The 13,439-nt window shown below is 49.4% G+C and overlaps 2 protein-coding genes across 14 annotated transcripts in view; one reads left to right on the top strand and one right to left on the bottom strand.

Annotated features, from left to right (window-relative positions):
- Positions 1–12,954, bottom strand: part of LOC144580317 (uncharacterized) — a 179,715-nt gene extending 166,761 nt beyond the window's left edge. For 4 of the 9 annotated variants that reach the window (XR_013529601.1, XR_013529603.1, XR_013529602.1 and 1 more), the window contains exon 1: positions 12,155–12,954. Coding sequence is in view for 2 of the 9 variants with exons in the window: in XM_078356402.1 (XP_078212528.1) it covers positions 12,155–12,214 (60 nt within the window). In the remaining 7 variants the exon portion in view is untranslated. Of the gene's footprint in view, positions 1–5,749; positions 10,702–12,154 lie in introns of those variants that run through there. The other 5 variants (XR_013529605.1, XR_013529606.1, XR_013529607.1 and 2 more) reach the window with 2 other exon arrangements.
- Positions 12,512–13,439, top strand: part of PROX1 (prospero homeobox 1) — a 52,608-nt gene continuing 51,680 nt past the window's right edge. For 4 of the 5 annotated variants that reach the window (XM_054248201.2, XM_054248200.2, XM_054248194.2 and 1 more), the window contains exon 1: positions 12,512–13,009. The gene's annotated coding sequence lies outside the window, so the exon portion shown is untranslated. Of the gene's footprint in view, positions 13,010–13,186; positions 13,249–13,439 lie in introns of those variants that run through there. The other variant, XM_054248197.2, reaches the window with a different exon arrangement.

Genomic DNA, 13,439 nt, shown 5'->3' with positions numbered 1-13,439 from the left:
TCTTACTGCCTTAACCTTAGTTTCCCACTCCCGATTTACCCCTAAACAATTAAAAAGCATACGGAAGCCTTGGATCTTCCATTTTCCGAAGACTTTCACAAAAGCAAGATGTTTACATGGGCAAATGGAAAAGAAGACTGAATTAATTCATTTCGTATTTAGCATGTTGGTTTGGTCTAGTAAATATTTAGATTTATCGACAAGGCTACAGTAGATTATAGTGTCGAATATGTAGACTGTCTTCTTAGGCCACAAGTGTGACCAAAAGAAAGCTTGCCTTCTACCCTTTGAAACTCAAAAGTTGCATAAGAAAGGACAGATGGATGATTTGGGGAAAAAAGAAATGTCACTCAATTAATGTTTGTTGAAAAGGGTGTCACAGATCATTGGCAGAATTTCCACTCATTGGCAACTCCCCGAAGCAGCCAAAGATTAATTGAACACCCAGGCTACTGGGTTCTACGAGGAGAGGAGAACAATGGTTTGCTGGTGATAACAGCGGCTAAGATGTGGAGCCAACAGAAGTACAGCTGAATGAACCATCTTCCACATGCAGAAAGAGCACCCCCACAGCCTATCCATCTTTGTTCTTTTTTCCTGGGGTAGAGATGGATTCATATCATACCACACTCTTGCAGTATGTATTGTGGTATCTATTTCTCGTGGTATCTATGTCTCTTTCTAAAAGAATACATTTTTTTTTCAAGTGATTTAAACATAAAATTAGGAGCAAAGCTCATTGATTGGCATAGGGTCATGACCTACAACTTGACCTTAAGAAACATTTAAACCACACTGATTATACAGATTTTTCTCATCTAATGGTATGATCTATACAACTATATGCATCTGGTAACATACTAAACGCTGCCTAGATCAATGAAGCAAAGCAAACCAAAAGCCCACAATTTAAAATAAACTAACAGAAAATAAAATCTAACCGCACCTTCCTAAACATTTGCTTCTGTAGGAAGTAAAAAAAAGGAAAGAAAAGAAAAAGATCCTCCAGAAGTACCAAAATCAAATATTTATTAGTCTTTTAATTTTCTACTTATTTGAAATTCAGCAATAATTTTCATGCTTTGATAGGAATGTGAGGTTGTTTATCATTTCAAAAGCACTTCTGCTTTTATCACAAATCGAAGAACTAACATTGAGAAACAAAGAACTGGAACATTTAGAGATACTGGGAATAAACTACAAACTAACATGGGCAAGGGAGAGAAAATGTGATCCTCCAAGAATAATGTAGCAAGAGTCAGAGCACATCTGGGATTTGATTCAAACCAACCTGGAACCAGAATGGATCTCCAGGCTGTTCTGTACACACACACACACACACACACACACATACACACACACACACACGAACTGAGATTTCCAAAAGTGAAATTTCCAGAAGTTATCCTAGAGAATTAACCCCAGAAAAGACTTCTCTGGCAGACACAGGCATAACTCTACTCCTTTTGTGATGATCCATGTGTGGGGTGTATGGCAGTCTGAATAGATGGGCCTTTCTGTCAAAAGGTTCTGCCTAATCCTTCCCACCAAAGCCGGGTTCTGAAGGTGCCAGCAGGATTTGGCTGACTGGACCTAATGGAGTTAATTATTGACTGATTAGGGATTTACCTTATCTTTCCGTCAGGAGCTGGCTCAAGACTTAACGGTAAGCAATTTAGAGCCACAGTGAACCTACCTGCATGCCTTTTTCTTTTCCTTTGGGCCACTTTAGCTTGCCCTTCCCCATAACTCACATTCAGGTCAGAACGGCCAGTCCTTACAAGGCGTGGGAGTCCTCAAGAGCACCGAAAATGAGAGGGGCCAGGTCCACAGTGATGAGTGTTAAGAGACAGAGGCTTAGATTTGCCTTTTGCAAAATAGTGTTTATGGGTCAAGGTTTTCCACTTAAGTCTTTGGGAGAAAAAAAAAAAGCACTTGCTTTCTGTCTCTAAAAGTTCTGGTGATGCTGGTGGGTGAGAATCGGCCCCTCAGTCCCCAAGGCCCCTTGGCAAAGCCAGGGAATCAGGGAATGTGCACAGGCAGCTCAGGCCCAGCTGCCCCAGATAAGAGGTGGCCCGTGTTAATTCACAGGCTTCCTCTGCACCTCAGCAGGGCCTTCCTTTTCTAAACAGTCTCCCTTTAATGTTGGCGAATGTTGTTTTTCCATTGACTCAACATCTCGCCTGGTGGTAAGCCAGTGGGGAAAGTTGCGGCGGGGGAGGGGGAAAGTGGGAGAGAGTGATGCCAAAGCCGGAGAGTGGGATGGTGAGCCAGGTTTCCAAACACGCTAGACACCTGCTTTGGAAAGACAGTGACTGAGCCGAGACTTCTGGCTTCCTCTTCACTTTGATCAGCCTGTTCTTCCCTGCAGGTCAGTGATGGGCTCCCTGCCCCTCCCCTCATCACTGCCCCCTTCACAGGGAGCAACTTCAACTTGGAAACCATCCGAAATTCATAAGTTTTCTCTGTGAATTTAACTGTCTTGTCTGAAGGAAAGGGAAAACAGTTGCTGGAGTGCATGAAAGAAGAGAAAGGAATTCTGAGGAAGAGAAGATGGAAGGAAAGTAAGTGAGAAGAAGAAGGGGAAAAGAGAATAGAGGAATAGAAATGAAAGGCAAAAAGGAAAGAATAAAAGGATAGAACAAAAAAAAAAGAGAAAGAGGAAGGGGAAAGGAGAAGAACTGCAGAAAAGTGAAATCTGAAATGGGAGTTTTTCTCCCAGAAGATCAGTTTCTCAAGCCATAGGACAGTCCCAGGCCGAGGATGAAGAACAAGGGGCTTCCCTGGGTAACCCCAGGTCAAGGGACATCTTCCAAACCAAATCTTGATTAGAGCCAGCTAAATGTTTTGACTTGAAGGAGACACTGAGGATTATAAAGCAAAATAGAGCAGCATGAGTAAGAAAGAAACAGGAAAAGAAAGAAAATTAAAAAAAAAAACTCATGGGGACACAAAGGGAATGATAGAAAACACTTCTGAATCAGCTAGTCATCTACTAACAAGCTGTAAAGATCTCCAATGACAAGTTGTCACATTAGTTTAGTGAAACTGAAGCAGTACTTATCCCCTTTCCTGTGCTTAATCTCTCTCTGCGTGCCACAAAAACATGCTACCACATTTAATAGGATTAGTTTCGTTCCCTTTCTCCCCCCACCCCTTTTATTTTTTACAATTCTATTTTCAGCAATACAGGGATCCTTGAATTCATGGGCTTCCTTGTGGTGCACAGCAAAACCTGGTGTGCATGGCTTTTACCCCTTAAGTACTTTACTTTGAATGTGAAAAATGTAATTTGACTATTTTCCTATCTTTCCCCCCAGTAGCCATACCTTGGGGAGAGTGGGCCAGGTGTTGATGGTAAAACCGTCAAGACAAAACCAGGGTTATGGAAAAGGACTGATGCAGCCCAATCCCTGCAGAGGCTATGTGCCCTAAGCGAAATTGCTCTAGCTCAGACTACAGGCAGAACTGGATTCCAATTCTGGCTCTGCCACTTATGGCCTGGTGGCCTTGACCAAGCGGTGAAGACTTCCCAGTCTCACTTCACTCATTCATACATGGGGATAGTTCCTCTCTGGGCTGTTGGGAGAATTACACATACTATACTTTACTTCCTCATTTCTAAGATTCACGCTTTCTCATATCTATGTTCCTGAAACCAATGTCTTACAATCCATTGTGCATTTATAATCCTTGTGTTTTCCTTTTCTCCCAAAGGCCATCTTTAAATGAATTGTGTGTCTTATAATCTATTGCATTTTGGAATCAAGAAACAGGAATTGTGGGGTGTGAAGCACCTCCCCCAGTCCTGAGGGTAGCAGTGCTCAGGAAGTGCTGGCAGTATGTACTGCCGCCCATTTTCCTCTGCCTGCTGCCTCCTAGCCGCCTTCCCAAGGAAAGATCACTTTGGAAGAGGAGAGAAGGTGTTGACACCTTTGCCCCTCATCCAGAATATTCTAGAGTTCCTAATTGAGGTTTCAGAGATTTGCCTAAATCAAACACCGTTAATAACTGCCCATATTGGGTCAGAACCAAAATCCTTCTGTCCACTCTGCTTCCTCAAAGGGTCACCAACTGCCATGCTTAGCAGTGTCTTGCAAACAGTAATTATCTGACGAATTGAATTATTCCAATTTCTTTTGAGTCCACTTTGGGTTAAGCACCCCCTCCCGCTACCCCAGCACAGCCATCAGAAGAGTAGCAATGGAGAGAGAAGGGGATGAACTCGCCTGACGGTGGCAGAAGGACGGTGGGGCCGGGGACAGGGACCAGGAAGAGTGAAAGGAGCAGCAGGGCCTAGGGCGGGGACGGAGGAAGATAGAGCTGGGAGGAAGAAGGAAGCTGGTGTGTGGGGCGCTGCCGAGACGCTGCAGGGGGGCACACCCCGAGGCGCAGCCCGCACCCCCAGCAGGCGTTAAGGGGCCGGGACCCGCACTGAAAGTCAAGACAGCCCCGCGTCCCCACCCACAGCGCCCCCCGGGAGAGAGTCCCGGAGGCAGGGCACCCGAGGCGATAGGTCCAAGTCCTTCCGCCAGCCCAGGATTAGCTAGCCAGCCGCTTCCAAAGTCTCGGCGAGAGGAAGCCCAGACGCGTCGGCCTTCGCCCGGGCTGGAGCGGCTGCCAGATTTAGCCTCCCGCCTCGCCTTTTCTCCGATATGTCCATCCGCCCCTCAAACGACGCCTCCCAGCGCCCCCCACCCCCACCTCGCCAGTTTCCCGGACCTCCTCCTGGGAAACTGGCACTCCTCACCCACTTAACTGCCCTACACCCACCTCCGCCGCGCCCCCCAGTTCCACGTTCCCCCATCAGACCCTACCCCACACCCTCTCCCCCCAACTCCACTCCCTTGCCCCCAGACACAGCTACACACTACCCCTGTCCCGCCCGCTCACGCTCTGCAGACACACTTCCCCCAGCCCTCCTCATCCCGTTCTCCCCCAACTCAGCCACCAATACCCTTTGCCACTCAGCCTTTGCCCTTTTGCAAGTGTAGGGAACAGAGCTCTTTCCACCAGGAGGGTGCTGGGGGAGGAGAAGCCAGAAGTTGTCACCCATCTTTGTACAGAGTAACCCCAAATGTGTTTCTCTCTAGTTTTGGGGGGCACCCTTTGTTTTTGTCCCCTAGAGTCATGGACTTTTCCCACCTAGGTAGAGAGAGAGTAGCCAGAGAGGAGGAACCTTCCACACTTGTCCAAAGACCACAGACACCAGGACAGTCATCTAGGAGTGATGCTTCCTCTTTCCCTCATTTAGAGAGTGGAATCCCCCACCCCGACACCTGGGGTCCATTCACTAGTGACTGGGCCCACTGAGGCTCCCTGCTGGCAATCCCTTCCTTACCCCCTCCCCAGGAATCTATGATTACTTTATCTCAAACCCTTTGAGGGTACCAGCAAAACACCTTTCTCGGGATGTTTAATAAGCAGCTCACAAGCCTCTCCAGTTCAAAAACTGCCAGTCCTCTTGATCTGTTGTCTGCTGCTTCAGCCTGTTCCATTTCCTTGGCTTTCTTCCCCCCCAACTACTGCAGTCGCTGCCAGGTATGGCACCTTCCTCCCTGTCTTCCTTTCCCTTCTCTGGCTGTCTTTGGCTGGGCTCTCCCCAATAACCTTAGGGGATGCTTATCTTCATTGGTTTGAACATAACTTTATGAAAGGTTATATTTTACTTTATGTGGATTTGGGGGAGGTTGTTCAGTCAAACATGTAAAAACATATAACACATGATCTACATTTGTTTTTGTTTTACCTAGGAATGTTGATGACTCCTCCTCCTCCTCCTCCTCCTCCTCCTCTTCTTTCTTCTTGTTTCTTCCTCCTCCTCCTCCTTTCTTCTTCTTCTTTCTTCTTCTTTTTCTTTCCTCTTCTTTCTTCTTTCTTCTCCTTCTTGTTTCCTTTTGAAGAGAACTTTTTGTCCTGTGGCTTCATTGGTCTGACTATCAGTTTCTTTAGGAAATGCTTGCCATCTATAAAGCTGGAAGGTGAAAGGGCCAAAAAAGGTGGGAGTGGAGTGGAGGAGGAAGCAGACTTCAGACTGGTCAGTTCCCCCCTTTGCCAGTAGGCCTGATGGACAGTTCTAGGTCCAAGAGCACAGGGCCTAGCTTCCAAATGTGCCAATTCTAATTTATTTTATGGCCTAAAGGTGGGGGAGGGAAAAGCATATAAAGTGCTGAAGGTGGCAACGATGCATGAGCTAAAATGTGCATACACATACATATTCCATGCCAGTCCAGCTGGCTTTGCCAAAATGCTGGGGGTAGGCACAGGTCCTTATAAGAATACATGTCAGCTCCAGTGTACAAAGCACACATTTGTGGGCAATATACCTTCCAAGTATTGAGCACTAGGCACGTGCTGAACAAGTTCAGTTCTGTAGGAGTCTCTCAATAAATCTACAATTTGGATATTATCCCCACTTCACAGATAAAAAAGAAATGAGGCTCAAGCAGATTAAGTAACACACTCAAGGTCACAGAGTCAGTGACAAACCAGCTGAGCAGTAACTGGAGACACAGGGTGACCCTCAGATTCCCAGGTCCTCTTGCTGATTACCTCACTGGGGTAGGCCCAGAAATCTTTATTGAAAAAGAAAAAAAGCACAACTCCTTTGGTGATTCCAGTGATTTGCCAGGTCTTTGGAAGCACCGCTCCACATCAAACCATCCCACTATTCCTGTCACCAGTCTTGCCTCAAGCAGCCTACTCCACGTTGGACAAAACATTTAAAACATATTTAAATAGCAATTTCGAAAAACTATACAGCATATGGATTTTCCTTTTGATCTCAAAATGATGACAAACAGACACTTAGATACTTCATAAAAGAAATATTACCAGAAAAATTATAGAAATCTGGCTTTCAACTTCATCTTGCTCTAATTTAAACAAAATGCAACTTTCCAGTTACTCTCTCCCCAAATGCATCCAAACTGGGAGTGTTCTCTTTTCGCTCCGTCAGGCCTACACCTATTTCTTTCTAGCCCATCCCTCGTCCTGAATAAAAGCTTCTGGTAAGATGGACAGTAAGGAAAACTTCAGTTCTATCACCAAAGCCCCTGAAAATGGAGCACCCCCGAAATCACACCCTTGACAAGAAAGACCAAAGAGAGGGAAGCTGGAAGTAACGGCCAAACATCCTTAGAGTAACTGACAAAAGAAAGGGGGTGGTCAGAAAGGGAGATTTCCATCCCTTCAAACGTGCCCGCCCCTCCCGCGGTCCCGGGAGAGAGCCTCCCTCCTAGGTCGAGCGCGTACACCGGCTGTCCCTGCAGCAACAGGCGGCCGGCGGGGGAGGGGAGGCCGCGGGGCAGCGCGGGCCTGGCGGTGGCCGAAGCTCCCCTACCACGACGACGTTCCCCGGCTCCGCGGCGCGCCGGGAGCAGGTGGTTGCCCTCTGCGTCCCAAGCGTGCACTGAGCCCAGGCTAGCAGAGCAAGGCTGCAGCCCCTGCTGTGGCCCGGGAAGAGGCAAGTGCCGCGGGTCCGGGCGAGGAGGGACCAGGCGAGCAGGCAGGGCGGTCTGGACCCCCACTTGGTGGCGCAGGCAGGAGGGGCGCGCCCTCTGCGGAGCGCGGCGCCGTGGCAGCCGCAGCATCTAGCGCTCGCTCTCTCCCGCCAGAGAGGCCGCGACACCTAGCGCGGGGCCGAGGCGACGAAGGGCGGGCCTGGGAGGGAGGAGGGGATAGGGAGGAAGCCGCGGGCGAGGAAGCCCCGCTCCGGCCGAGTGTCTGGAGAGGAGATTCCCAGACTTCCCGCCCAACCCGAAACTTTTCCAACACACGCAGGCGTATTCCTCGCAGGTCTCGGCGGCCCCAAGTCGCAGTCAGGGAGGAGGCTCGGGAAACACACGTGCCTGGCACACTGGAGGAGGTACACAGGCACGCCAGGAGGGACAGGGCCTCTCGGGAGGCGGCTGAGGGCGTGAAGGCAGCAGGCGGCCACACATCCGAAAGGGACTCCCCGCGAGCGGGATCGAGCGCTTAAAACCCTGCCACAGCTCGGAAGTGTAGCGGTGCCCAGAGGCTTTGCGTAACTTTGCCCACTGCGCCCCCGCGTGCAAAGGCGTCCCCTTCACACTCACACCCTCACCCCACCCCACTCCCCTTGGGCTGCGGCCCGAGACTGCCTTTGTACTTAAGCGACAGCGAGAGATATGCTGCTTTGAACCAAAGATGGTGGACAAGGGGGTTGTAAATTGTATAAATTCCACTCGCGGGCACCCCCAGATAGGTAGGGAGAGCACCCGGTTCTCCCCGAAGGCATCCCCTCCGCTTCTCTCGGCCTTTGGGTCTCCAGCTTCTTCACTACTATGGACTGAAGAAGATAAAGCACATCCAAATCAATGTTTTTGTTTGTTCGATATTTTGTTTTTTTAAAATCATGGCCTCTTCAAATGCTAACCCTCAAAACGCTGGATGGGGTCGGAGAAAGGCAAGTTATGCCAGGGAGCACCCCTCCGAAGGCGCGCGCGCGGCCTGGCGGGAGCCTCGCTGGGCTCTGGGCGGCCGGGCGGAGTGGCTAGATTATGTAAGTAGCAGCCCTCCATGTGCTCACCACCATCTGTTAATATCTTGGTATTGGAAAGTTCGGTGCCTGAGGCAAAGCCAGGGTTGGCGGCGAAGAGCTCCCAGCCAACATTTTTCTACTCCAGGGCAGGGAACGTACTTCCCTTTGATTGTTTTCTCCCATTTCCAAAAAAATCAAGTGGTAGTGTGTCCCTTCAATCATTGACAACCCCCTCACCCCCGCGGGTGTGTCTTTGTGAGCGAAGCGTGATTTTCTTCGAGGTCAACTTATTGTAATGAGCCCTTTCGATGAATTTATATTTTCATGACAATTCTGCCCTCCTTATAGCAATGTGGCGGACTCTTTATTTGGGAGTGGGTTCTTTATCATTTGAAAAATTACTTTCTTTCTGCCAGCACCCCTGGATCCAAATTCTTGCAAGGGTTATATTTCAACTTATTTGGAGTGATTGGCTTCTGTTTACTCTGAAAGCTGTTGGTAAAACAAACATCACTCCCGAGGCTTCTAAGCAGTGGGGTTCCCAGGAGAGAAAACGCTGCAGCTGCTACTTGCTACTGATCTTGTGGCATTTCACTTCCCCCCCATTCAGAACAAATCCAGGTTGGGCTTGGCGTCACACTGGGCACAGAGAGTGAGAGAGAGGCCATCAGTCGGTTTTGCCTCTAGATAGCTTGCAGCAGGCAGGCCTGCACCCTGGGTTGGTTTTCCTCTCTGCCCTTCTTCAGGGTGGTAATGGTGGTGGGGTGGTAGTGGTGATGGTAGTGGTGGTGGGTGAGTGGGTGGGTGACCAGGAGGTCCTTTTGCATCCTTCTCCAAAATCCACGTCAACGTTTGCCTCTCAACTGAATCTGATTGAAATTCCCAGAATTGGTTTGTTTAGGATCTGATAACAGTTGTCTGTAAGGTTTAAAATTACTTATACACAGTCTTCCCTCCTGCCCCCATCAACTGCTTTAAGAAAGAACAGGAGGCGAGCATACACCGAGGAAATGTCAAGGCGAAGTGTATTTAACCCAGAGCCAGATGCACGAGTGATAACTGCGAGTTTGTCTAAGAACACACAGATCACCCTTCAGATAAATAAGTAAATGCAACCTGCACGGATAGGGTTTGTTACAAGACCGGTCAGAACTTGCGTTAACTTTTAAGTTATTGGGGTTGTGTTGGAAATGGGGCGGAGGGAGGAGTTGCCTTGACCCTAGGCTTGGCGGCTGGTTTCAGGGATGGAGCCAATATCTAGGCGACTTCTCGTCTCCAGGCTGACTGATCGCCTCTCTCCTATCAGAAAACAAACCGGGAGTCGCCCGAGATAGGGGGCCCGGGCCTCAAGTCTTCTTGCTCCAGGGCCTCCCAAGACCCGGGAGAGTGCCGTAGCTCCAGCAAGAGAAATTACCAGGAGTCTGGCCTGTACGCCACCCCGACAGTAGAGGACAGGACGCGGGACAGGGCTGCGTGGAGGCAGCTCACGGAGCTGGGCTGCGAACCGAGCTCGCTTGCCTAGCGTCGCGCGCGCTTCTGTTTCAACTGGCGGCTCCTGCGCCCTAATGCGGGCTGCGAAGCGCCGCGGCAGAGCGTCGCGAACCGGCAGCCTCCTCCGCCAAGACAGGGGGTGAGGGAGCTTCCTTGTTCGCCAAGCGGGTTACCTTGACTTCTACTCAGGCCTGCTTTTCCCCACGGCGTGACACAGGACTTACTGGGGTACTCAGGGAACTTTTCCCGCCGCAATTCCCGGGCGTGGTGTGCGCAAAACGTGCATTCAAGCGCTATGTGCAATTGACACACACTTGTGGACTAAAGTGCAAGCCATTTCTTTCGCGTTTAAATCTTTTTCTGTGTCCCTGTCTCTTTTCTTCCCCCTTCTCCCCCCTCCTCCTTCCCTCCTCTCCGCCCTTTTAAACGTCAAACTGAGCAGATGGTTTTAAGGTGTGGAAAGGTATATAGCCCTTACTCCTACCAGTTTAATTGCGGGCTGGTGCTAGCTTGTATGTACAAACCAAGATTCTTAAAGAAAACTAGTAGGACGAAAAATAAGAAAGGAAGTAGCTTTGATTCATTCTCAGATCCCAAATTTCCCCGCTCAATACACCCGCTTACCTCGAAGGGACCCAACCAATGTAAGCATTATTCCATCCCGTAACTAATAGGCATGTTGATGATTTCTGCTCCCAGCCTAAACTGTCACATCCCGGTTAGAACACTTGCTACAACAGTCAATAGTTGGAGGTGTGAGTGCGTGTGTGCGCTTCTCTGTGTTGTTTCCGTAATGGACGCGGGGGGTGGGGAGCGTCTGGGGGCGGCAAAGGGGGCAAGAAGAAGGCAGGGGATGCTCCCGCAAGTCTCTTTTCTTATCTCCGACACCTAACCTGACCGACCTAATTTTTTTTTTCTCTCTTCTTTTCACTGTTTGAGATTCGTGCCAAAAGTTTCCTGCAGGGTATAGACTGGGACATACTAACATCGCTATTCTTATTCAAAGGGAGGACTTAATATCCTCTTTACAGTTTGATGAATTTGGGGCTGGAATTGTACATTTCCTAGAAAGGGGTGTGTGTGTGTGTGTGTGCGTGTGTGTGTGTTGCAGAAGATATTGGTAGTGTTTGGCCAGTGTACTTGTAACACATCTCGTAAATACCCTGTTGTCACGACACAGCATGATTCAACCTTTGATCTGATTACATTTGAGGAACACACGAAAAATACGTATCCTCCCCTTACCTACAAAAATGAGCATCTAATAGACTATGTATGAATGTTTCTGCTTCGCAGCTCTTGCAAGTCCCAGCTTTTATAGAAACTTTAAGTCATAAACGCTACTGCTTTATTAAAAGCCGTTTACTGTGCCCGGTGAAAGGGACGTTCTAGCTGCGGCTGGAGGCTCGCTTGCATTTGTAACTTACAAAGCCTAAGAAGATCTTTAAGAGCAACATTATCTAAAGAAATCTTGCAGGTTATTTTTCAAGCAAGAAATGTCAAACCAAAGTAAATTTTCTAGGGCTTTACGTTGCAGCCCGAGATTTAAGCGCTTGAAATTTCTTGCCTAATAAACTTTAAAGTTTGTTGGCCAGGAGTCGAAACTGTGTAAATCCTGTATTGAACAGCTTCCTTTGGTCTTTCTGGGGTGAGTGAATTAGTAAGGGGTAATAGCTAGATAATGTTTGCAACATACATATTTTTAAGGGCTGCTTTACCTACAATCCAAATAATGTCAGAGGTAACCAAGGGTAAATATTTTTCTTCCTAATAATTTGGACTGGAGATTAACTGGGACTCAGCCAATGTTGATCTTCTTCTAATAACAGATGCAGCGGACTCGATGCGAAACCGCTGGCACCTAATATTTTAATACCAAACCTACCTGTATTTTATTATCCACCTCCCCTTTAAACGGAAGCAAGGGTGACACGTATCCTTGACACTACCTGTGACCGTTTAAAAAGTGGAATGATTTACAGATCCCCCCAATCCCTCCTCCTATGCCACCCCCACCCCTAAATCCCCCACTTTTTCTCCCGTATACTTTTCGGTGCCTTCCTCCACCCAAGTCGGAGGAGCGCTCATTCTGTCGGCCACTCGGCGAACTCGATCAGCTGTATCTGGGAAAGGAAAAAAGAAAAAAAAAAAAAAAAGGACCTGCGTCCTGGAAGAGCGAACGTGAGCTGGGCGCCGCTCGCGCCGTCTCCCGCTTTGCATAGTGCCCGCAGATGGCTCGCTCCGGCCCCCGGCGCGGCGATCCAGTCGCCCCGAAGCAGTGGCAGGGCGGGGGTGGGGGTGGGGGCCGGGGATGGAGGCCCGGGAGGGGGAGCGCGGGGCCCCTCTCCCCTCCTCTCTTCCCAGCCCCTCACCCCCACCCCTTTTATATTTTTTTTCCTCCCAAGTTCTCTTGCCTTGCTATCCCCCCTTGAATCCGAAGGCGCCTCGCGATTGGGTGCTGGGGCCGGGTACGTCAGATAGACTGTGACGTGCAGTCTTCCTGTTTCCTTCAGCTGTGTCTTAAAGTAAATCTTGTTGTGGAGCGGAGCCCTCAGCTGAGGGAGCGCTCTGAAATAATACACCATTGCAGCCGGGGAAAGCAGAGCGGCGCAAAAGAGCTCTCGCCGGGTCCGCCTGCTCCCTCTCCGCTTCGCTCTTCTTTTTACCCTTCTCCTCTCTCCTCCTCCGCTGCTCTCTCCTCTCCTCCGCTCGTCTCTCTCCTCCTCTCCTGCCCTCTCCTCTTCCCTTCGCTCCTCTTCTATTCTTCTCGTCTTCGCTCTCCTCGCCTCTCCCCTGCTCCTCTTTTCTCCTCTCCCCTCCCCGCCCGCCTCTCTCTCTCCCCTCTCCCTCTCCCACTCGCCCCGCTCGCTGTCGCACCGACTCACCGTCCCTTGTCCAATTATCATATTCATCACCCGCAAGATATCACCGTGTGTGCGCGCGCGTGTTTTCCTCTCTCTGCCGGCAGGAAAAAAAAGAGAGAGAGAGGCTCGGTCCCACTGCTCCCTGCACCGCGTAAGTATCTTCTTCTTCCCCTCGTGAGTCCCTCCCCTTTTCCAGAATCACTTGCACTGGCTTGTTCTTTAATGAGAAGGAAAGAAAAGAGCCTCCCATTACTCAGACCCGTGTACACATTCCCCCCCCACCCCAGAAGAAAATATTATTTAAATGAATCATAATAAAATAGCCTCTAAACAGTTTCTAAGCAGGAGCCTCCGTGGAACTCAGCGCTCCGCTCCTCCCAGTTCCTAAGAGTAAGTGATCCGCTTGGCTTTTATTTCTCTCTCTTTCCTGCTGGTGGCTGGGGGTGGCGGTGGCGGTGGAGGGGGGAGACTGATGTTGCTGGACTTGTCGCTGATCTTGTCACCTTTTGTGTACTGTTTCTGGGGTGTGAGGAGGCGTTTGCTCCCTTTCCTCTTTTCCCCTGCCCTCTCTTCTTTGGAGA

Source organism: Callithrix jacchus, chromosome 19 (assembly GCF_049354715.1).
Source record: "Callithrix jacchus isolate 240 chromosome 19, calJac240_pri, whole genome shotgun sequence".
NCBI lineage: Eukaryota > Metazoa > Chordata > Mammalia > Primates > Cebidae > Callithrix > Callithrix jacchus.
Note: the sequence above shows the minus strand (reverse complement) of the source record. Positions and strands in the feature narration are given on the sequence as shown.